Source organism: Schistocerca gregaria, chromosome 1 (assembly GCF_023897955.1).
Source record: "Schistocerca gregaria isolate iqSchGreg1 chromosome 1, iqSchGreg1.2, whole genome shotgun sequence".
Taxonomy (NCBI): domain Eukaryota; kingdom Metazoa; phylum Arthropoda; class Insecta; order Orthoptera; family Acrididae; genus Schistocerca; species Schistocerca gregaria.
In genome coordinates this window covers 500,914,835-500,937,474 of record NC_064920.1, presented here as the reverse complement: position 1 = coordinate 500,937,474, position 22,640 = coordinate 500,914,835, and the positions used below count along the sequence as shown (strand labels likewise).

General features: G+C 38.3%; 1 protein-coding gene across 2 annotated transcripts in view; it reads left to right on the top strand.

Moving 5' to 3' along the window:
• LOC126354042 (coatomer subunit gamma) overlaps positions 1-22,640 on the top strand; it is a 107,938-nt gene that overhangs the window by 24,203 nt on the left and 61,095 nt on the right. For both annotated transcript variants that reach the window (XM_050003399.1, XM_050003389.1), the window contains exons 6-9: positions 3,474-3,731; positions 15,957-16,160; positions 16,771-16,930; positions 17,140-17,248. In XM_050003399.1, the coding sequence (XP_049859356.1) occupies positions 3,474-3,731; positions 15,957-16,160; positions 16,771-16,930; positions 17,140-17,248 (731 nt within the window). The remainder of the gene's footprint in view (positions 1-3,473; positions 3,732-15,956; positions 16,161-16,770; positions 16,931-17,139; positions 17,249-22,640) is intronic.

Here is a 22,640-nt window from a genome sequence, read left to right as displayed (position 1 = left end):
CACAAGTGTTTCAAAGCACACAATTCAAAGGCCATTGTTGAACATAGAACTCCATGTCACAGACCTGTGTTGACCCAACAACTTTGTTAGTTATGATTGCAGTAGGCCCAGCACTACCAAGTTTTCACCGTGGATCGATACAAACATGTTGCCTGTTGAATGATTGGGTCCTTACACACTGCCTTCCAGGTGAATGGCTGCTTGATCCATGCACCGCACCACAGATGCAGGCTGGTGAGAGCAGAATTATGTTAGGGGGTACATTCTGTTGGGACTTCTATGGGTCCTACGGTAGTACTCAGACACCATGACTGCAGCGAATTACATTAAGATTATCGAGAAATACCTGCATTCCTTCACAGCTGAAGTCTTCTATACTGGCGATGACATCTTCCAGCAGCATGGCTCTCCATGACACGAGGGCAGAATTGTACTGCAGTGGTTTGAGGAGCCTAAGTCTCATTGATGTCTTAGCCAGAAAAATGCCCTTTATCTGTACCCACTGGAAAACATATTGGGAACCAGCTGTGTGCCCACAAATAACCATCCTGTAATTTGTGGGAATTGAGTGACCTGTGAGTAGACATCTGGTGCCACATTCTTTAGAAAGCAGTCAAGGACTTGTAGAATTCATGCCAATTAGTATCACTGCTGTACTGTGTTTGAAAAGTGGACCAACACACTATTAAACAGGTGGTCATAACGTTTTGGTTCATTGGTGGATATAGAGGGCCTACATAAGGAAACAAACTTGAGGACAATTTTATACTTTTATACAAAGGGGAAGTATGTGAATATGAGAAATGATACTGTAAGAAAAATTTGATGAAGCATATAAAGACCCCAAGTGGAAACAAGCTCTGGAGTCAGCAGTCTACAACCCCTCTTGCTTTTTCCAGAATGTAGGCAATACAATGTGGCCACACGGATGACATCATCTACAAGACTTTCCGCAGAACTTGAATTCACTTCACTACAATATAAAGTTCACGATAGAAGTAGAAGAAAACAACCAGCTTCTGTTTCTCGATGTGCTCGTCAAGTCAAGATCAGATGGCACACTCCAGCTCTCCTGCTCCTTCACAGTGAGGTTTCCTAGGCACACCTGGTACACATAGCGCGCAAAACCTCAGATCGTGAAAACTTGGCAGCTGAATTGCAGCATGTACAGGCAGTCTTCCGCACGAACAGTTAGTACAACTGCCAGATAAAATGTGCCCTTAGATTGAAGAAACTGAGATAGCAGCCTGGTGAGAACAAAGACAAAGTGACTGCATCAGTGATTGTACCACGTCAGGAACATATTGGCAGAGATTGGCAGAATACTCCAAAAACACAATGTCAGGTGCGTGTTTCGCCCTCCATGCAAGACTAAAACCATATTAGGATCAGTCAAAGATGATGTAGGTCTCTGGAAACCAGGTGTTTACCGCATCCCTTGCATGTGTGGGAAGATATATGTAGGTCAGGCCATCTGGACAGTACAGGAGAGATGCACTGAGCGTAAACACCCCACAGACAATGTAGAGCTGACAATGTCTGCCATGGCAGAGCACTGCATCTTCCATGCACATGAAATGTGCTACGATGTCATAAAGGTGTTGCAGCAGTTGAATACCCTCTGGGATTGTGTTCTCAAAGAGGCAGTGTAGATCAGACAGCATGATGAGCTAATAAATAAGGACAGTGACTTTCAGCTAAGTAAGGCCTAGGATCCAGCCTTGAGTATGATGAAATCACATCAGGAGTCTACAAGGAAATCCGCTGCCGTTAAGACATCTAAAGAAGACACATTGTCAACTCTGCAGCTGAGATCTGCATGCAGCTGCGACCGCGAAAGGACTGTGGTTCGTGATCTGGCATGGCCTGCTCCGTGCTTGCCCCACCACCGAGCACCACACTTCCCCTGCCACCAGCCACAGACCACACAGAGGCACCGAGACAGAGGTTGCAGGAGGGGGGCTGACAATATATAGTCAGCATCCATCAGAGATCAATGAGACTCCAGGTACACCTAAAGAAGGCAAGAAGTTGGCTTGTCAAAATATCGTGCCTTTTGGACGATGCCACCCAGCAGAATACCAAGAAATGTTCAGGAAGGCCTCTGTAGTAGACAACGTATGCTCCAAATTAGTGAGATCCTTGGGAGAGCCAGCCGTGACACAGTTATTTCATTTGGTGCACAAGATACATGACGCAGAATAAAAACACTCTGACTTCAGGAAGAATGTAATAATTCCATTTCCAAAGAAGGTGGGTGTAGACAGTTGTTAATACTATGAACCCTCAGTATAATAAGTCATGGTGGTAAAATATTGACATGAATTATTTACAGGAAACTGAAAAAAAACTGTTAGAAGGTGACCTATGGGAAGATAGTTACGGATTTTGAGAAAAGTAAGAGCACACGAGGCAATATTGACCCTACAAATAATTTTAGAAGGTAGGTTAACAAAAAGCAAACCTACGTTTACAGTATTTATGGACTCTGAGAAAAGTTTTGACAATATTGACTGTACTTTGAAATTCTGAAGGTAGCAGGGATGAAATAGAGAGATCAAAAGATTATTTAAAATTTGTGCAGAAACCATACATCAGTTACATGAGTCAAAGGACATGAAGGAGTGGCAGTGATTGAGAATGCAGTGAGACAGGATTGTAACCCATCCCTAATGTTATGCAGTCTGTACACTGAGCAAGCTGTGGAGGTTTGCGAGTGACATTGTAATTCTGTCATAGATGGCAAATTACTTTGAAGAGCAGTTGAACTGGAATTACAGCATGAACATTAACAAAAGAAAAACATCTGTTATGCAGTGTAATCAAATTAAATCCCAGGGTGCTGAGGAAATTAGATTAGAAAATGTGACATGTAATATAGCAGATGAGTTTTGCTATTTGAGCAGCAATATAATTGATTATGGACAAGGTAGAGAGGATGTGAAAAGTAGACTGGCAACAGCAAGAAAGCATTCCTCAAAAAGGAGAAAATTTCTGTGACTGTATTTGCCTTGTATGGAAGTGAAACATGAATGAGAGGCAGTGCAGACAAAGAAGAGAGTAGAAGTTTTTGAAATGTGGTACTACGAAAGAACACTGAGAAAGAATAACAAATAAGGATGCACTAAATGTACTTGGGAGAAAGAAATATATGACATAGCTTGACTAAAAGTAGGAATCAGGTGATAGGATGCTTCCTGAGGGAGCAAGAAATTACAGTTTTTGTCATGGAAGGAAGTGTGTGTGTGTGTGTGTGTGTGTGTGTGTGTGTGTGTGTGTGTGTGTGTGTGTGTTGGGGGGAGGGGGGGGGGGTTGTAGAGGGACACACAGACTTGAATACAATAAGCATGTTCAAATAGATGTAGATTGTGGTAGTTTTGCAGAGATGAACTGGATAAACAGCTGAGTTAAATCAGTCTTCTTACTGAAGACGACAACACAAATTGATTTTATTAAACCACCTTTTGTTTCAGATACGTATTGCATGCAAATTGTTGGAAGAAGAAGATAGTGTGGGCAGTGGTGGATCTTCAGATTCACCTTTGCTTGAATTTATTGATTCATGCCTGCGACATAAATCTGAAATGGTAATTTATGAGGCAGCCCATGCCATTGTCAACCTCCGTCGCACAACCTCCAGGGAACTTGCACCAGCTGTAGGTGTGCTGCAGCTCTTTTGTTCCAGTCCAAAGCCAACACTCAGATTTGCAGCTGTCAGGACACTCAACAAGGTAAGTTGTGCAATTCGTTGGATTAGGAAAATTGTTTTCAGTATTACAAAGGTTGTGGGACTGTCTTGTGATAAATGAATTCAGTTTATAAATTTTAATTCTTAACTCCATGTAATGTAAGATTCAACATAGCTCACTGGACACAAATAATTTAAGAGCACAGAACAGTGTTCAAACTGTATGTGATATCACTTCAATAATGTCTATAGCCTCTTTGAAGAATTAAGTTTTTTCAATAATGTTTGTCACAATATACAAACCCACAAAAGTAAGTATTGTCTCAACATATTTTATCATCTTGAAATTTTTCATCCTCATAGTTGTTCATATTGAACACTTGATTGTTGAATAAAGAGTATGTAAAAGTCTGTTATTGTAAAATACCACATTTTTACTTTCAACAGTCAGAGGCTATAATAGACGGACAGTAATCTAAATCTACTATACACATGTTAGAAGACACTCAATAAGATAATGGGAGTTGCCAAACTGAAAGAGTCTGAATGACATCATCCGCTACAGAATGCAGCGTACCTTAGCATGTAGACAACACTATATACGTTATGTTTACACCTACAAAGATGTAGATATGACACTTGAGTTAATGAAGCTAAAATGTTATATGTAACTGAGTTCAAAATTATCATACATATTGATGTGTTACATGCCTTAAACATAGTGTCACCTGTGAGCTAAAGTTGATAACAACTGCAAAGTGATCAATATCCGTCCATGTTATTTAGTTCGTATTGAGTCAGCTACTCCAATTAACCACCTTATTGCAGTCTTCTTAATGTGTGCATGTATTAGACATGTGCATATATTAGACGGAAACTGTTTCCTGTTTTACATATTTTCTGTTTCCTTCTCTTTATGCAAGCACAGGATTAAGGGCAAAACAGGAAAAATTGTGCTGGACATACCACTCAAATCAGTCATTTTTATATAGTCGGTATCAGTTAGGGTATCCTTTATTTTGGCTGAATGTATTTATTTATTTTACCGTATTTACTCGAATCTAAGCCGCATGTGAAAAATGAGACTCGAAATCAAGAAAAAAAGAAATTACCCTAATCTAAGCCGCACCTGAAATTTGAGAGTCGAAATTCAAGGGGAGAGAAAAGTTTTAGGCCACACCTCGAAATCGAAGCAAAGTTGGTCCATTGTAATATGAGACAAAATTTAGGTCGAATGAATGATGATACAGCTACAGTAGGTTTGAGTCGTAAATTTAGCAGTTTCGCTTTACTAAGTAGCCATTGCTATGCGTCCTGCACTCCGTCCGTATTTATATGGGTACCTTTCCTTTTTCACGTGCTTAGTCTGGTTTGAATTGATTGCTTATTTTGCTTTGATCTGGTAAGTGCCGTTCTCTTTGTTATAGGTGTTTGTCACTCTAAGCTGAAAATGCATTACTGTACTGTGTCATGAATTGTTTGTTGTATTCTGATAATGAATGTTTAGGGCCTGTCCCCGCTCGCAGCATGGCTTGCTTTTGTGCGCGCTACCGCAGCTTACAATTAAAAAAAAAAAAGAGGAATTGTCTCATTAGCAAAACAATGGAGAGAGACTGCTGTTTGTTGTTACTTATACTGCTGCTTTCTTTGATAATGATCAACAAGAACCAAATAATAGAGTGCTTATGATAGAAGACATTCTGAACGAGAGTTTAGCGAAAATTTTTCTCCATTTGAAAATCTTTGCAGACGCCTCTTTAGTATATTACATTCTGCATAGCAATTGGTCATCTTAGATTTAAAAATCTAGTCAATTGCCGTGCTTCATTTCTGACTGTATCACTATTAGGCATAAGAATAATACGAATATAAACATGACATGATATGTATATTCTTCCGCGTTTGCTGTTGTCTCACCCTAGTTTCGTAGTTTATTAGGCAGACAGGATTTAAATGAAATAGCAGCAAACACGAAAGAATACATGGCAAAATGTTTATATTCGTATTATTCTTATGGCGAAGAGAATACTGCATGTGATTCACAATTCATAAAAGTTCCTATTAGCTACCATCTCTTCTCACAGGTAGGAAAAAATTCGGAACATAGAGTTGGCCATGTTGACAAACATCCCAAACAGTCTTGCCAGTCAGATTTTCGTAGTACATTGAAATGCTGCTACATCGAAGATGGACAATACGGAATTTGTATTTACTTTGTTGGATAATGTATAAAATGCAGTGGTCAAAACTCAGGGCGGAGAAGAAAGCTTGTCTTCCACCTTTTTTTTATTTATTTATTGACGTGGAGGTTTTGGCGCCAGTATTTATCTTTGTGCCTGCAAAGCACGCCAGTGCAGTGCTACATATATTCAATGGCAGAAGTTAGTTGTGGCGGCACCTACCACCATTTTTCAGAACTTCCGCTTACTTTGCACTCGATTCTAAGCTGCAGGCGGTTTTCTGGATTACAAAAATACCAAAAAAAAAAACAGTGCGGCTTAGATTCGAGTAAATACAGTATATTTTTTTCAAAAAATTTTACACTCACCCCTTAAATGTTTTCTGTTTGGCTACATTTCCTCTGGATAAAAGTTTCATGTCAGTAGAATAACTTAACCCATGCCAACTAGAATGACAAATTTTAAATGTTGGGAATGTTAGCTTTTGTGTAAAATTTACTGATGAGTGCATAAAATTAAAGTTGAATACCTTTTTGCTTTTTAGGGTGTGTTTAGTATTCTTAAGAGTATTGCTTTCAGTGTTTGTTTCTTTTAATCTAGGTATAGTCTGCACTGATACACATACAATTCCTTTTGCTCCTCACCTACTGTCAATAGTCCATGAAAATGCCTCGCGTAGTGGCTGCATGGTTTGATGCGCCATGTCACGAACTGCATGGTCCCTCCAGCTGGATATTAAAGTCCTCCCTTGGGCATGGGTGTGTGTGTTGTTCTTATTGTAAATTAGTTTAAGTAGTGTGTAAGTCTAGGGACCACTGACCTAAGCAGTTTGGTCCCTTTGGAATTCATACACATTTGAACATTTTTCCATGAAAATCTTGCACTAATTTAACAAGCATTTTGGAAGAGTCGGTGACAGCTGTTAATTCCTTAAATATCAGTTTAGCTTCTTAATATGAAGTGCTGTTCGTTCATTTCAAAGGGCATAAAAGTAGTGTCCACAATCTTCAGCTGCTCTTGCTTAACGTGAAGTCGGCTAATGTTTTCTCTAGACTAAAGACAAGAGTGAATTAAGAGATGCAAATTAATGAAATAAAAGCAATAATAAATGGTAATCAGAGTAATATTAATCTTACCATATAATGGTCCATCATGTTTTCCAGTATCTATTTTCCATTTTTAGAGTCTTCTCTCAAAATTTGCTCTCATTTAGATTCTGGTTTGTGTGTCTATTTCACCTTCAAAGAGTGATAAGAGAGAAAACTGTTCTGATAAATACCACAAATAAGTACTAAATTCCCTTATAGTTGTTTCAGAAATCGTGGAATCTGCCTTTTCATTTGATTTCAGATTAGGGGGCACAGATCCAGGTGAGGAACTTTTAAAACTCCACTGAACTGAAGTAAAAGTTTGAAACAAACATTTACAATAAAATTGATCATCTCAGGGTACATTTATTTTTAATATATAGTTCAAGTTGTGATATTAGCAGAAACATTTTAATCAATTACTGGCTATTGGGGTGTTTTTCAGATTTTTCCAAAAATCTCCTCCCAGAAATATTACACAGGCGTATAACATTTTACAGTAATCACATCTCATTGTTGGACTACCTCATTAACTTGAAAATTAAACATCCGGCCTAGTTTATGACTCATTAAAAACCAAATAGACAATCTTTTTTGCACATGAAATAATTACTGACATTGATACTTTTCCAGTTATCTTTCAGATTTTTAAAAGCTGGTACTCCAGGACTGCTTGTTAACCCCATGTAGTGTACATTCAAACACATTTCTTAAAATAAGTTCATCCATGTGTTGATGGCATGGGAAATAAAATTCTCTTTCCAGTTTGTGATCAGATAAGTTGCATGCCCCATTAAGATGGCCATTATCTTGCAGAGAATTTGTATGTTGTCTTCAATACCCCAATACTTTGTTGCATTCCAGAAAAACAGTTGCTAGCTCTCTACCAAAACTATTCTGTAATCCCAGAACGCCAGTAAGCTGTTCGCTGTCCTCAAACATAACGATGACTGGGAATCTTTCTTCTTTTGGATCTGTGGCATTTGATGCTGGCAACTTTACCATCCCAATGAACACTGAGAACTGCAGAGGTAACAATTTTGAAAGCTCATTTTATTGTATTAGACAGTTCTCTTCTCCTTTGTCTGAAGAGAGAATTTAGTGATAGATACCTCTTCAGTATTGTGACCTAGTGTCTCTGTTATCACCTGTATAATACACACAGAATCTCTTACACTATGCTGGCATCTGTCCGAGGTGACTTCATGTTTTTCAGCAGTACAGACATTGGTGCCCCACCTTACAGCATTCTCTGATGAAGTACTCTTAGAAGTATGTTCCAAAGTCCCAACAATGTCAATCTCATCTGAATTTCAAAATACCCTATCTGCTTCTTCAGGTGATGAAAATAGAAGTACAGCAGTAGACGTAGAAATAGATGCTGAGAACTTTTGTTTCTCTGCCTTGCCCTTTCTTCTTTATCCACAAGTATTCGGTCTACTCCTGCCCAGGTAAGCCTTTACAACCTGGCCCTCTCTGTCAAAGTAAAAATATCTTTTATATTTCCAGTTTGATAGTTTGTAGAGCATTGGCATGTGTGATACCAAATAAATTGTCCAAATTATTTATAAACTTGTCTTCATGGCACTGAAACACTCCTTGACACTCCTTTGGAAATTTCTTCACTCGAGTGCACATTAGTAACTTTTTGTGAATAATTTTCAGTAGCTCTTGTCAGAATTCTTGCTTTCTTGTTAAATATAGTGCACTCGTGAACCACAAGGTTGTCACTTACATCAACTGTTGATTTGACTTCCTGTATGTTTCAAAATAAAATTTCCAGCACGTGTCTGTCTGGTGGTTTATTGGGTACAGGTATTTAAGAGTTTTGTATTAACATGACATATTAAATAACAACTGAAAAATGTCTGACACTGTCTGTAACAAATACACAACTAACTGCATGGCATATGCACATGCAAGTACTGAAAAACTGAAGTGACAACACCATGATATATGGGTATAATGTAAAAGATCATGTTTTTTATGTAAGTTCATGCTCAAGTCAGCACGTATTACTGTGCTTCGATCACAAAAAAATTTTGTATATATGTTATAGAGTCATTCAGGCAATATTGGAATTGGAAAATAAGGGACACTCCTCATACGAACCTGTGGCCACTGTTTGTCAACACTTGATTGAATTAAATATTATACTGTATTGATAATTTGTCTACAGAGTGTGTAAATGTAGTATCCTATGCCAATAATCTTCACCTTATATTCGAAAATATTTGAACTGTATCAGAATCAGTAAATATTTGGACACAAGATGATTTCATGGACTAAATAATTTGTATTACAAATAATGGAAGGAGTAAAGATAACAAGGTGTGGAGTGGTTGATAATCATGTAAACAAGATTGGAAATGTTGCTCAGCTTTGAGACAATACTACATCCAAAATGCGCGCACGCGCGCCCACACACACACACACACACACACACACACACACACACACACATATATATATATATATATATATATATATATATATATATATATATATATATATATATATATTTTTCTGGCCAAATACGTTGAATCAGCACTACAACCTAACTAAACGTGTTATGTCTATTTATTGCAGAACTAGAAGCTATAAGTTTGAAGCTTTCTCTGTTCAGGACAGTTGATACTATTAGAAATCATACAAGAGAAACAGTCTGGGCTCATTCTGGTCGTAGGTTTAAAAAGAAAGTTAAATTATGTAAGTACTTCACACTGGAAAAAAGACAGTATCGGCTCCCAGTTCTGTAATCATTTCAGCTAGCTGTAGGTAGAATTTATTTTTTTTCTGTGGAAATTCTTTTATCACATTTTACTGTCATGCTCATTGTTCTTAGCAAACTTTTTGAATACTGACACTTCCATTGTGAAAATGTTTGACGATTGATACATAATCATTGGGTGTGAAGTGTTTTTAGGCCATAATAAGATAATACTTCTGGAACATGAACATTTGAGTCTCTAAACATTCTTGGAAATGAAACTAAATGTTATAGAGTTTTAACCATCCATTGCCACTAATCAGCCAGAACATTATGACCACCAACCTACTATTGACATAAACTTGTCCAAGTGACAGCAGTGTCATGTGGTGAGGAATGGCTGCCAGTCACACATACACACAGTGCGTGTAGTATCAGTGAGCTTGTTGTCTGTCTTTAGAATGGGGAAGGCACATAATCTAGAAGAGTTTGACCAAGATCAGATTGTGATGGCTCGGAGGCTCAACATGAGCAATTAGGACAGTGTACGACTTGTTACAGATGTCAGATATATGCTGGGCAGGCAGGTAAAACAGGACAGGTGGGGAACTGTGGTGGAACTAACGTCAGACTTAATGCTGGATAGAGTACAAGTGTGTTTGAACACACAGTTCATCAGTCACTCTTAATGATGGGCCTTCGCAGCAGACGACCCATGCATGTGTTAACATTAATACCACAAGATCAGCAACTACGACTGTAATGGGTACATGACCATCACACTGGTTGTTGGCACAGTGGCAGAGCATTGCATGGTCTGATGGGTCCCGATACCTTCTTCATCATGCCGATGGAAGGGTGCGAAATAGTCATCTTCCAAGGGAATAGCTCCTTGATATCTGTATGGGGGGACAGAGACAAGCTAGTGGCTGCTCCATTATTGGGAGCATTCACATGGGTATCCATCGGTTCAGTGGAGCTTATGGAACGCACAGTGATGGCCGACAAGTATCGTACACTGGTTGCAGATCACATATACCCCTTCAAGATGATCATGTTTCCTGATAGCAGTGACATTTTTCAACAAGATAACGCACGATGTCACAAGACCAGGAGTGTTTGGGGAACACAGTAGTGAGTTCCAGTTGGAGTGCTGGCCCCTAGCTCACCAGATCTGAACCTGATTGAACACATTTGAGACTTGATTGAATATGGTATCAGAGCTCATATCCTTCTTCCCAGCATTTACAGAAATTAGCTGACTTGTGTGTGCAGATGTGACCTACCAATGTCTCATTGCTTCCAAACCGTTACATGTTGCCACTGTTATCCATGCCAAAGGTGGACATATCAGCTATTAGGTAGGTGGTTATAATGTTCTGGCTGATCAGTGTATGTGCAATAGTATTGCCATGTTTAGACAAGATTGTGGATGATGAAGTGTGTAAAGATATAAGAGAAAGTGTACATAGAACAAAGACCCATGTCAAAGTTAAAAATAACTAACAAATTGAAAGTGGTACTACAATTCAGTGCCAGAATCATTTCTTTTTTTCCTTTTTTAATTTATGAAATTGAAATTGAATGTGCCAAGTGGCTGCAGGTAGAAGTGCAGGTACAAGCTGAAAAGGTTCCATTAATGCTACTTCCAAAATCAGAAATCGATACATCTGATGAGAAGGAAGTGACATTTATAATGTAGTTTTCTGTTGTCGGGATCCACAGTCATCATGAATTAATTTAATGAAAACTTTGCCTTTAAAAGCTACTAATTTATTTGAAGTTACAGTTACTTCACAATTAACCAATTTGGACATTTAATGTGTGCTATACTATATGTGTGCATACAGTCCTGTGTAGTATCTTAAAAGATCATATGTAATATGTAATTTAAAATGTCCAAATCGTTTAGTATATTTAACACACAACCGAATTTCGCAGTGCTTCTGTACCCTATACTCAACATAATGCGTATAGTGGAGTGCCCTTCCTGTTCAATTCACAGTGATGTGTAAACTAGCTCAAAAAAAAAAAAAAGAAGAAGAAGAAGAAGAAAAGAGGTGACCTGAAAATAACAACAATGTCAAAATTGACCAATTGTGAAGTAACTGTTGTTTCGAATAAAGTAACAGCCTATGCAAACAAAAGTTTAATTTAAGAAAGTGATATAAGAAATGACGCAAATCAGAATTCAAAGAGGAAAGCTTTTAAAACCTGCACGCGTTATGTGAGGCAAGGGAAGGGCAGCAGAAAGAAGTATAGATGTCATAAAAGTGGTGTCCAGAATACAAAAAGAAAGGAATAAATTCTAGAGAAGCAATTACAGTAGAGGAGATTACTAACTAGAATGCAGAAGTGTTGTCGAGAGCAACTTGCAGAAAAGAATGAAACACAGTCACAGTGTGGGCTGGATGAGAAAAGACAATGGAAGCAACAAACTAGAAAGAAGTAAATAAATGTAAAACATTGGGCAGATACAGGGTAATGGTAGGACAGAGAAACTCTGAGGAGGTAGGCAGTGACAGAGGCAGTTAGCATAAATAGAGCTTTTCATTGAAAGATACTAAGACCTATTGTAGAGTAAATTTCTACAGGCTTTTTAAAGTTAGTAATTAACACTTTGTGCTGTTCATGCGAGTTCCTCCAGAACCTCCAAGAGTGCTGCCCTATTTGACTGTCATAAACAGTAACAGCCAACAATAACAACAGAAATAATTAGTTGTTGATAATATAAATGTAAATGGATAGATAAAAAATCTATTTTCCATGTGGCACCAAGGGAAAACATACAAAAGGATTTAATGTTCACAAACTTCTGGAGCCAGGGCTGTTTCTTCTGGCAGAAGAGTTGAAGGGGAAGGAAGAGTGGTGACGAAAGGACTGGAGAGGTTTAGGGAAAGGTTTACAGTTCAGAAAAGTCATCCAGAACGCGGGTTGTATGTCTGACCAGGATAATACTGGGTCACAAGTTGTATGCTTCGAAGTTGTTGATAAAGACTACCCTCCAAAAAAACAATTACTTCACCTATGAGGGTCAGATGTACAAACAGATCGGAGGTACAGTCATGGGAATCGGGATGGTTCCTTCATATGCCAACCTTTTCATGGGTCACTTGGAGGGGGCTCTCCTGGGATCTGTAAGCCTTCAGCCCCGGGTACAGTTTACATACATAGAAGACATCTTTGCCATATGGACTCAGGGTGAGGCCGACCTGTTAAAATTCCTGGAATCTCTATACTGTCTCTTAATTAAATTTCACATGGTCCTATTCTGAATCCCATGCCATTTTCTTTGATGTTGATCTCATCCTCACTGAAAATCAGCTACACATTTCTGTCCATATTAAACCTACTAACAAACAACAGTACTTACATTTTGACAGTTCCCATCCTTTCCACGTCAAACAGTTCCTCCCATACAGCCTTGGCATTTGAGACACACACATTTTGGATGCAGACTGACAGCAATACACTACAACTCTCATCTCAGCCTTCATTGGACATAATTATCCCAACAGCCTAGTTCAAAACCAGATTTCCTGGGCCATCAGATCCGATTCTGGTACTGCTGATCCATCCAAAAAACAACTTCAAAGCTTACCACATGTCACCCAGTATTATCCTGTTCTTGAATGTATTACTCAGCTACTTAAAGGCCACGACTTTCTAAAATCATGCCCTGAAATGAAATCCATTCTGTCTGATATTTTGCTCACCACGCATAGAATAGCTTTTCGTCACCCTCCTAATCTCTACAATGTGCTTGTCAGACCATATGCTCTTCTGCACCCATATCCTTAGCCTATGGCTCCTACCCCTGTGATCGTCCCCACTGCAAGACTTGCCGTACACACCACCTATAATAGCCCTGTGACTGACAAAGTATATACTTCTAGAATGAAATGCTTGGGTAACTCAGTTGCTAGAGCACTTGCCCGCAAAAGGCAAGGTCCCGAGTTAGAGTCTCGGTCTGGCACACAGTTTTGATCTGCCAGGAAGTTTCAAAGTATATACTATCAAATGAAGAGCCACCTGTGAAATGACATGTCATATGCCGGCTGTAATGTTAACACTATTTGGCCTCTTACATTGGCATGACTATCACTCAGTTACCAGTCAGGGCATAGGCAGAGGTTGTATACAGGCAACACACAATATGCTCTCGCAGAGCATGCTGTACAACATGACAGTTATGACCTCGGTGCTTGTTTCACTACACACACCATCTAGATTCTTCCCCCAGACACCAGTTTCTCAGAATTCTGCTGGTGGGAACTAGCACAACATGTCCTTGGTTCTCACCAACCACCTGGCCTTAATTTACTTTAATTCTTTCCATCTCAGTGTTGCTTCACTGTAACTACTCCTTTCTTCACTTCTTTTTCAAGGGTTGGAATTGTAATAGTGGCAACTATTTATTTACAGTTCATATAAAATAGATACGTGTTTCGAAGTTTTCCTGACCTTCAACATAGTCACCAGCATGGTTGCCAGCGATGTGGAAGTCGTAGGATACTCTTAGCAGTGCCAGTTATGTTGACAGTTAAAGCATCACAGTCTATTGTCCAATGAATTTGTACAGTTCTGAATTGAATGCCGTGGAGTTAAGAAATTGAGTTGAACTTAAGAGGGCTTAAGCCAGGGGAGTACAGTAGGTGGTATAGCACTTTGCAGCCACATTAGTGAAACAAATCAGTAACAGCTTGCACTGTGTGTGCTTGAGCATTGTCATGCAAAATGATGTTCAGGTCTTGCAAAAAGTGTCATCACTTCTGTCTCTATGCTATTCATTTTTGGAACACAACCTACAACCAGCTTACAAGTTCTTTGTAAAACCCAAAACTCTCTTCAACAAAATCCTCACTATGCTAATGATGCCTATGGTTCCTTTACTTTCCTAAATCCAAACTGGTCCTGTCCCATTATTTCTTCAATTTTGTGTTCCAGCCATCTGTTGAGTACTCTTTGCAATGATCTTCACTGTGTCTGAGAACAGACTAATTATTCTGTGATCACTACATTTCTTGGCATGTTGTTTCCTCACCTCTTCAACCTTGTACTGATGTCTGCAACCAAAAGATTGTGATGAGAGTCAATATCAGCAACCAGCATAGTCTTGGTGTCTTTCACACCACCACTTTACCTCTGTTTGATGAGTAAGTAGTCTATGTGATATCTGTTAATGTCTCCTGGGCTCTTACATGTGTAAAATTTACTCTTTGTTTCCTTTAACAAAGTGTTTATCGTGACCAATTTATTTTGCTGACAGTACTCCACTAGCATCTCCCCTTTGTCGTTCCTTCTTCCTAATCCATATTGTCCCATGTTGTTTGCTTCGCTACGTTGTCGAACCACCCTATACCAGTTTCCTATGATTAAGATGCTGACTGTCCCTCTGCCCTCAGAGTGAATAATATCTTCTATTGCAGTGTATATTTTCTCCACTTCTTTCTCATCATGGTCTGATGTCGTGCGCACCTGATCTGTTTCTGCATTTATTTTCACAAACATTAAATGATCATTGTGGCCCATCAATTTAGAATCATTTTGCACTCTTTTTGATTTCCCATCACTACTGCTGTACCATGTTCAAAGAATAAATCATTGTGGAATTACCTGACACTATTTCACCATTGTCTGCCAACCCCATTAAGACCCTTTATTTTCCTTTCAAATTTGTCCCTGTCTTTCTTCAGATTTTCCACTTTTCCTGCTCTTTGAAGTGTTCTTACTTTTTGTGTCCCGATGCTGAAATTGAAATGTTCATTTCTTTTGGTGACATCCCCTGAAGTACTCACCAGTCAGACATCTGAATGGGGGATTAGTTTACATCATGAACATGTAATACGAATAATAGCGTAATTATTCTCAGCCTTCCAACATTCAGGAAATGTAATAATGTGTTAGTCCTCCCATTTCTTTCCATATCACAGTATCATGGCCAAAAGAACTAGACTGTGGTGGGTTTCGCCCATGAGTCTTCAATCTTGATCTATCTAAAGCAGCATTTGCTCTATGCCAAGTCGATACTGGTGCTTCCTATTGCCCTGTACCAGCCTACCTAGTTCACCAGCTGCATACTCGTACTACCATTAAAATAGTTATAATATGTTGTAAAAAGTATTTGTGCATCTGGCCCATTAACTCTGCTGTTTGTTTAGCTGTATTTTAAGATGCAGCATCATTCGTGCTATGCTGCATGTTGCAAAGCAGGATAATAGTGTGAATTCGATTCTTTTAAAATCTGTTTTTTTCAGTGAATGTAAATCAATGTGTTAAATGATTTGCAGGTGGCTATGACTCATCCTACAGCAGTTACAGCTTGCAATATGGATCTCGAAAGTCTTATAACTGATTCGAATCGATCAATCGCCACACTTGCCATTACAACGTTGCTGAAGACTGGTGCAGAATCCTCTGTTGATAGATTGATGAAGCAGATTGCTAGCTTTGTCAGTGAGATCAGTGATGAATTCAAGATTGTTGTTGTTCAGGTAAGCACACATGTCAAATTGAACAGCTTTAATCAAATTTATTTTTAATGAAAACGTATATGTCTATATTTTTGTTCTGACGAGTGATGCTGAGCAGCTTTACCTAAATTGGATTGAGCACTTTGCAGCAGCCTTCACTGACTTTCCGTATCTGTTATATTTTTCAAAGTAATAATGATTATAATTATTTTTGGTTATGTGAGTATGTATTACTCATTAATGAACATATCCATCAAGACTGTGCATCAGTTAGTTTAAATTTTATGTAACTTCTTAAAAGTTTATTTGGTGTTCAGTATGATATTTAAAGAGGTTTTGGTGGGTGAATATGAAATTGTCCAACATTGTTACATGGATTTTTCAGTGAACCAAGACCTGTAACTCCCACATTTTTTTGGACTGCTGTAGAGGTTGACCATTCTCACTAAGTCAGTAAAGAAATTGATGTAGCAACCTTAATGTTTCAATAACCCTGGATGTCACAAGGTTCATCAGTGTGTGGATTTTTTTTGTTGCCTAAGTTATGAGGCCAGTAATGCTGGACAGATTGTGTTCATAAATAACAAGTGTTTTTCTGATGGAAACTACAACATTGCATAAAATTTTGCAGGCTATACGAGCACTATGTCTGAAGTTCCCTCGCAAACACAGTGTGTTGATGAATTTCCTGTCAGCCATGCTTCGTGATGAGGGAGGATTGGAATACAAAGCTTCAATTGCCGATACAATTATCACCATCATTGAAGAAAATCCTGAAGCAAAGGAAACAGGTATTTTTATGATGAAATTCTGTTATGTCGTTCTCACTGTTCATTCCATTGTCTGAGTACTGTAGTGATATGAATTTTAATGAAATGTCTTTGCCTAGATAACAGATATTTATATTGTCTGGTCAACTCTTAATAATATTGAATTCAAACTGTATGATGCCATACCATTGAGATTGAGTGCAACTAACATAACAACCAAATGCTTACAGGTCTCGCCCATCTCTGTGAATTCATAGAAGATTGTGAGCACACAAGTCTTGCTGTTCGTATTCTTCATTTGTTGGGTAAAGAAGGGCCTCGAACAAAGCAGCCGTCGAGGTATGTCTGTTTCTATTTTGTGTGAACCATAACCAACAATGTGTCCCACAGTATTGTTTAAAAAACAGAGCATAACTGACTGTATTGATTTACCTTGTAAATGCATAAGCAAGCACAGAACTTTGTTATTGCTTCTTATTTTAAATTTTTACAAAACAAATCTTTTCATAGAGGGAGAAGCTCTTGCTCCCTTGAAAGTAGTGCGAAAGTAGAGATTTGCGTTTGAGAGTGATTAACAGCTGCCAACCACTGTACCAATTGTCAAACCTTCATAGGTTTTCCTGCACTTTGCCACAGACTTCTGGCATTGCAAGCTCTCTATAGACAGCCACATAACCTCAGGAACCTTACGATGTTCCATTTATGTAGGACCTAATTCTTTTGAAGTTATGTGGAATATTAACCCAGATAGTCCTGAATTATTTGTTTTTCAAAAATTGATTTATATCTTATCTACATTCATTCACAAGGGTATAAGGAAGAAAGTAAAAACAATTTAGAGTATTTATTTTTATTTAGTATTTCCAAAAATGGGCATCCTTCCAGAAGGACGTCAGGACAATAAGGGAACATGTTTTTAAAGTATATGACATTGCACAATTAACTTGTTTTGGTTTTTATACTTTCAAATAAACGTAAATAAATTTGAATTATGGGCTAAAACAGCTAATAAATACAAAAAACAAAGAAAATAACCTATACACATATTTTATGCACTAGTATGATAAGACAAAAAGCAACAAACATGAAGTGGTTCATCAAATTTTACACACATAGTTGCAGTTTTTTGTGGCAACTTTGACATTTCAGCTGCTTCTTCTTTTTTGTTATCTCGTCCGTTGGTAATTCAGCAACATAATGTTCTATTCCATCTAGTTTAGAATCTAGTTGTGCCCTGTTACTAGGACATCCTCTGCTGGTAGTGACTCTTTTGTTACTTTCAAGAATTGCAGTGACAATTCGACGACGAAACGTCAGATGATCTATGGGTTATTCATTGTGCTTGTAAAGATCCTAGGCATTTTGCTCTGCAATGTAGATAAAATCTGCAGTGACCGGGAAATACCACTTTTCCCTCTTATAGAGCATCTATATAGGGATTCATTTTGGTCAGTTCGATCCATGCTTCCCAAGTTAGGTTGAAGCACGCTAATCCTTTTCTTTTGTTCCCTGGAAAATCTTGCTACAGAGTGTAGTGGTTGCACTCTGTCAAAGTTGGTGGCTACAGTAACAACATTGTTGTCATTCCAACATACAATGGAAATCCCGGATGCTGAATCAGAACAAATTTCATATGATCCTCTATTTTCTTTTATCATTTTATCTTCAAATGATAGAGTACAATTCTTAACTCTGTTTCCTCTTATTGTTCCTGTTGCTTCCACGCCCCTCTCTTTTAGGTCATGTAGCGCAGTAGCATTGAGCTGACTTGCTGGTAATTTATCTACACTTGGATTTTTTTCAGCACCCAAATGTTCATCTGTTACGTCACCAATTGAATTTAGAGGAGGGTGTAATGTTACATTCACACCAGTATTAGATATTTCCTCATCTTTTGATTCTAACATGTCCAAAAGCTCCATAAGTGTACATCGTTTTCTGTGAATACAAAATGACATCAAATTAACCTGACGTTTGAAAACATTATTGAATTACAACTGACAAAAACTTTCAATCGTAATATGATGCCATAAATAATATAGGTTAATTCTTTAAGATATTATATGTCAAGTTTCAGAATTGTTGGCGCAATATGAAAGAAAATTACATATCCATCGATGACAAGGTCAGTCAGTTTGTCCATGGTAAAATCGGCCCTATTTTCAAGACACAGTTTCTCACTCACTGTGAACGACAGTGTCAAACTGACTGTCGTAGCGCGCAACTGACTCTGCCTACTTCATATAACAATGTGTCACAGTGCGTTGCAACAATGCGTTATTCACAAAAATAGATAATTTCAACAGTGAGTTACGTCGTTCTTCCAGAAGGACGTCAGGGTTATTTGGGTTAACCATTTTTGCCTTGTTTGATTTACATGATGTTGCTTTTGTAATGTGTCATGTAAGCCAGTTGACCAAAATCCAGAAAATTAGAAAAGTCAGTTTTGTGGTATTGTTTTTTCAAAAATGGTATGAAACTTCAAAGATATCACAATATTGTCGAGATTTGTAAACAGTACTGCAAGATGGTTCCGAAAAGAACTTGGCATTGAACATAAATTTTGGTGCAGCATCTTGGTATTTCATCATGAGAGGTGCCCTTCACTCAGTTAGGAAAGAATAGTGGAGGAAATTGAACACAGCCTTTGTCCAGAAGTTGCCCCATTATCTGACAACTAAATGGGACTGAGAATTTGTTATTCTCTCCAGCGTATTTCATCCTACATACTTCTTATTTAATATTCCTCCACTCCTCTTCCTAGACTTGTTGGTAGATTTCTTCAGACAATTTAGTATTTTATTGTTGATTCTTATATTAGTAATTTAGAAGTAAAGATAACAACTCACCAAATAGTAGAGGTCCTGAGTCATCGACTGAAAACTTCACTAGCCTTCAGGTGAGTGGACAAGCATGTGCAACTCCTCCTCCCCCCCCCCCCCCCCCCCACACACACACACATATGCATACCAGCTACATTCTGCTGGCTAAGTACACAGTGCTCGGACTGCAGTTCCCCATGCAGACTAGGGTGAAGGTTTGTACCAGGTGGGTGGGCAAGAGCGGAAAGGAGTTGCAGGGGGTTGGATTGAGATGGTTGGGAAAGAGTGACTAATAGTTCAGAGATCTAGGACTTTCAATGACAGTGGGCAGCAGTTGATTGGGATAGGGACGCGACACAAGGGTACCAGGACCAATAAGTTTGTGCAGTACATGGTGATAATGTGCCAGAGTAGATTGGGTAGGGTTGACAGAACAAAGGAAGTGCGGGCTCTGTAGGGATTGTACAGGTGTAGGGTGAATGGATATATTGATGGGGTTAGCAGTGATTGACACCAGGAGGATTATGAGAATGAAAAATTTGTTGCAAGAAAAAATTCCATCTACTTAGTTTGGAAAAGCTTGTGCTGGGGAAAAGTATTCAGGAGGCTTGCTGCTAAGCACAACATGCTGAATTTCAATGGCTACTTCGCAACCTGTACTATGTAGATTCCCCCTCCACCAATTTTTCTGTTTCTCCCCATGCACACTGCACCTAACACAACCCCTCACATCAGTTGACCTGTGTAACTGCGGTCCCAGCTTTGTATTCTCTGTGTGGGGAGGGGGAGGCAGAGCGCTCTAGCTCAAAAAAAGCTTTATCTTAAAACTGCCGTAATTTTCAGTCTTGTTTGTATGCCTATTGATGACTTGGCACCTGTACTGTTTAATTTATTACTTTTACTCCTAAATTATTTACATTGTGACATAACTTTTCATACCATATTCATGGTTCTTATGTTCTTGTAACAATGAGTTATGTTAAAGTAACCCCATGCAAATTTAAATGCTCATGCATCTTTCCTTTCCTCAATTTCTCCCCAATGTTAAATCTTGTGCCAGTCAGTTTTAGATTATTGCTATGATTCCTTTGAAACAGAATATCAGAATGCTCTAAGATTGTGATTCACTTAAATATTGTGCGGTTGATTACTGTTGTAGTGGCAATAGAAAAGATTCCTCGAGTTCGATTTATCAACTGACAAGGAGAGGTCCCCAGTGATGGGATCAACACACTGTATGGTGATGTAGGCTAAGGTCCAAGGAATCGCACTTTGCAAGCATTCACCCTGGTGGGTGCTCATTTCTGAGTAATTAACAACAAAAGTCGGAATTTTGTGTGATGTTCTTTAGGTTTAATGGTAGTAGCTTTCCTTCAGACTGGTTCCGTAGCATAATGGTTAAGATACTGAGTTCACACGCAAAAGGTTGTCAGTTTGAATCTTATCAGATATGCTGAATTATTATTATTATTTTTTAATCTTCATTGACATAACTTGGATCACTATTTTTATTCAATTATTTGGTTTACACACAATTTTTTTTATTTGCCACACCATTTAAATCAACCTTTGAGCTTCCCCAGTTGCTCTTATTTTTTCTTCCTATCATTTTTTCCCACTTAATCTCTTTGTGCATGAACATTTTGTTATTTTTATTTATCCATCACAATGTTTAAAAATTTGAAATTGCTGATCTGTCAGTTAAAAAACAGAAGATGAAATAATCTATTTGTATTGTCAGTGCAGTGCTGTCAAGAATGTATTTTTTGTTACAAGATGTACATTTTTTTGCATGGTAATTGTCATACAAACATTTGAAACATAAATTCTTATTGCACTATGGACAAAATAATTTGAATGAGAAATAAAAATAATGACTGCAGTAACAAGGACAAAAAATCTAAGAGTAAAAAATGGAAGCAATTAAATCAAAGGTAATACAGAGCGATAATCAAAATCCTGTAAACAAGAATTCAAATGCCTGATGGGAAGAAAAATGAGAGAATATGATGTATTTCTTATTCTAACATCTTTGACGGCGATTTAAAGCGAGAAGTAGACGTACAACCTTCCCACTTCTTTTATATGAGGTGACTCACTTGAGATTCACAGCCGATCTTCTTTCCTGGATGCTGGAAAACTCTCTTGACTTAGTCTCCGTAGAATGATGCTAGGTATGGGAATATTTAAGTCTCTCTCTCTCTCTCTCTCTCTCTCTCTCTCTCTCTCTCTACTTGTGAAATAATAAGTAGATGCACGAACTTTACTTTTCGTCAACAAACGGTATATTTGAGGACCATACAGAATAAAATTCTCACTTTCCACATACATATATGACTTCCAATATGTCACTCACTCCATCCAATGTTAGAAACAAATTTAACTACATTTATAAAAAAATTGGCTTAATAACCATGACTACTTCACATGAATTGTAAAACAGGTCTTGCCTCTAACGAGACTGGATTAAGTGTTTACAGGATTACTTTTTCAACTGTTTTTCTTTCACATAACAATAGTCAAAGACACAATAGGCCCAGAGCTGCATAAAGACTCCATGGTTCTTCCTCCCACATCTATGGATTGCCCGACAAGTACCTGTCAGTGCCATTCGACCGCCACATTTACTGTCTTCTCGCAACTCACTTTAAACCTGCACACACAAACGTGGCATGCAGTAGCTAGGATTTTACCATCCCACACTCGTATCTAGAATATCGTGTGTTTGAGACTGTAGAAGGCTGAGTGGTTCTAGAATTTACACAGAAATTTTCGAATAGCCCTGTTCCCCAGGATCCCTACCTCTCAGGTACTTGAGTGAGTCACCAGAGGTGGTTTGGTATTAAATCGTCTCCTACAGAACGGACTTGTCCAACCTTCTCCGTCAAAGTCCTGACTGAAATCCTAGC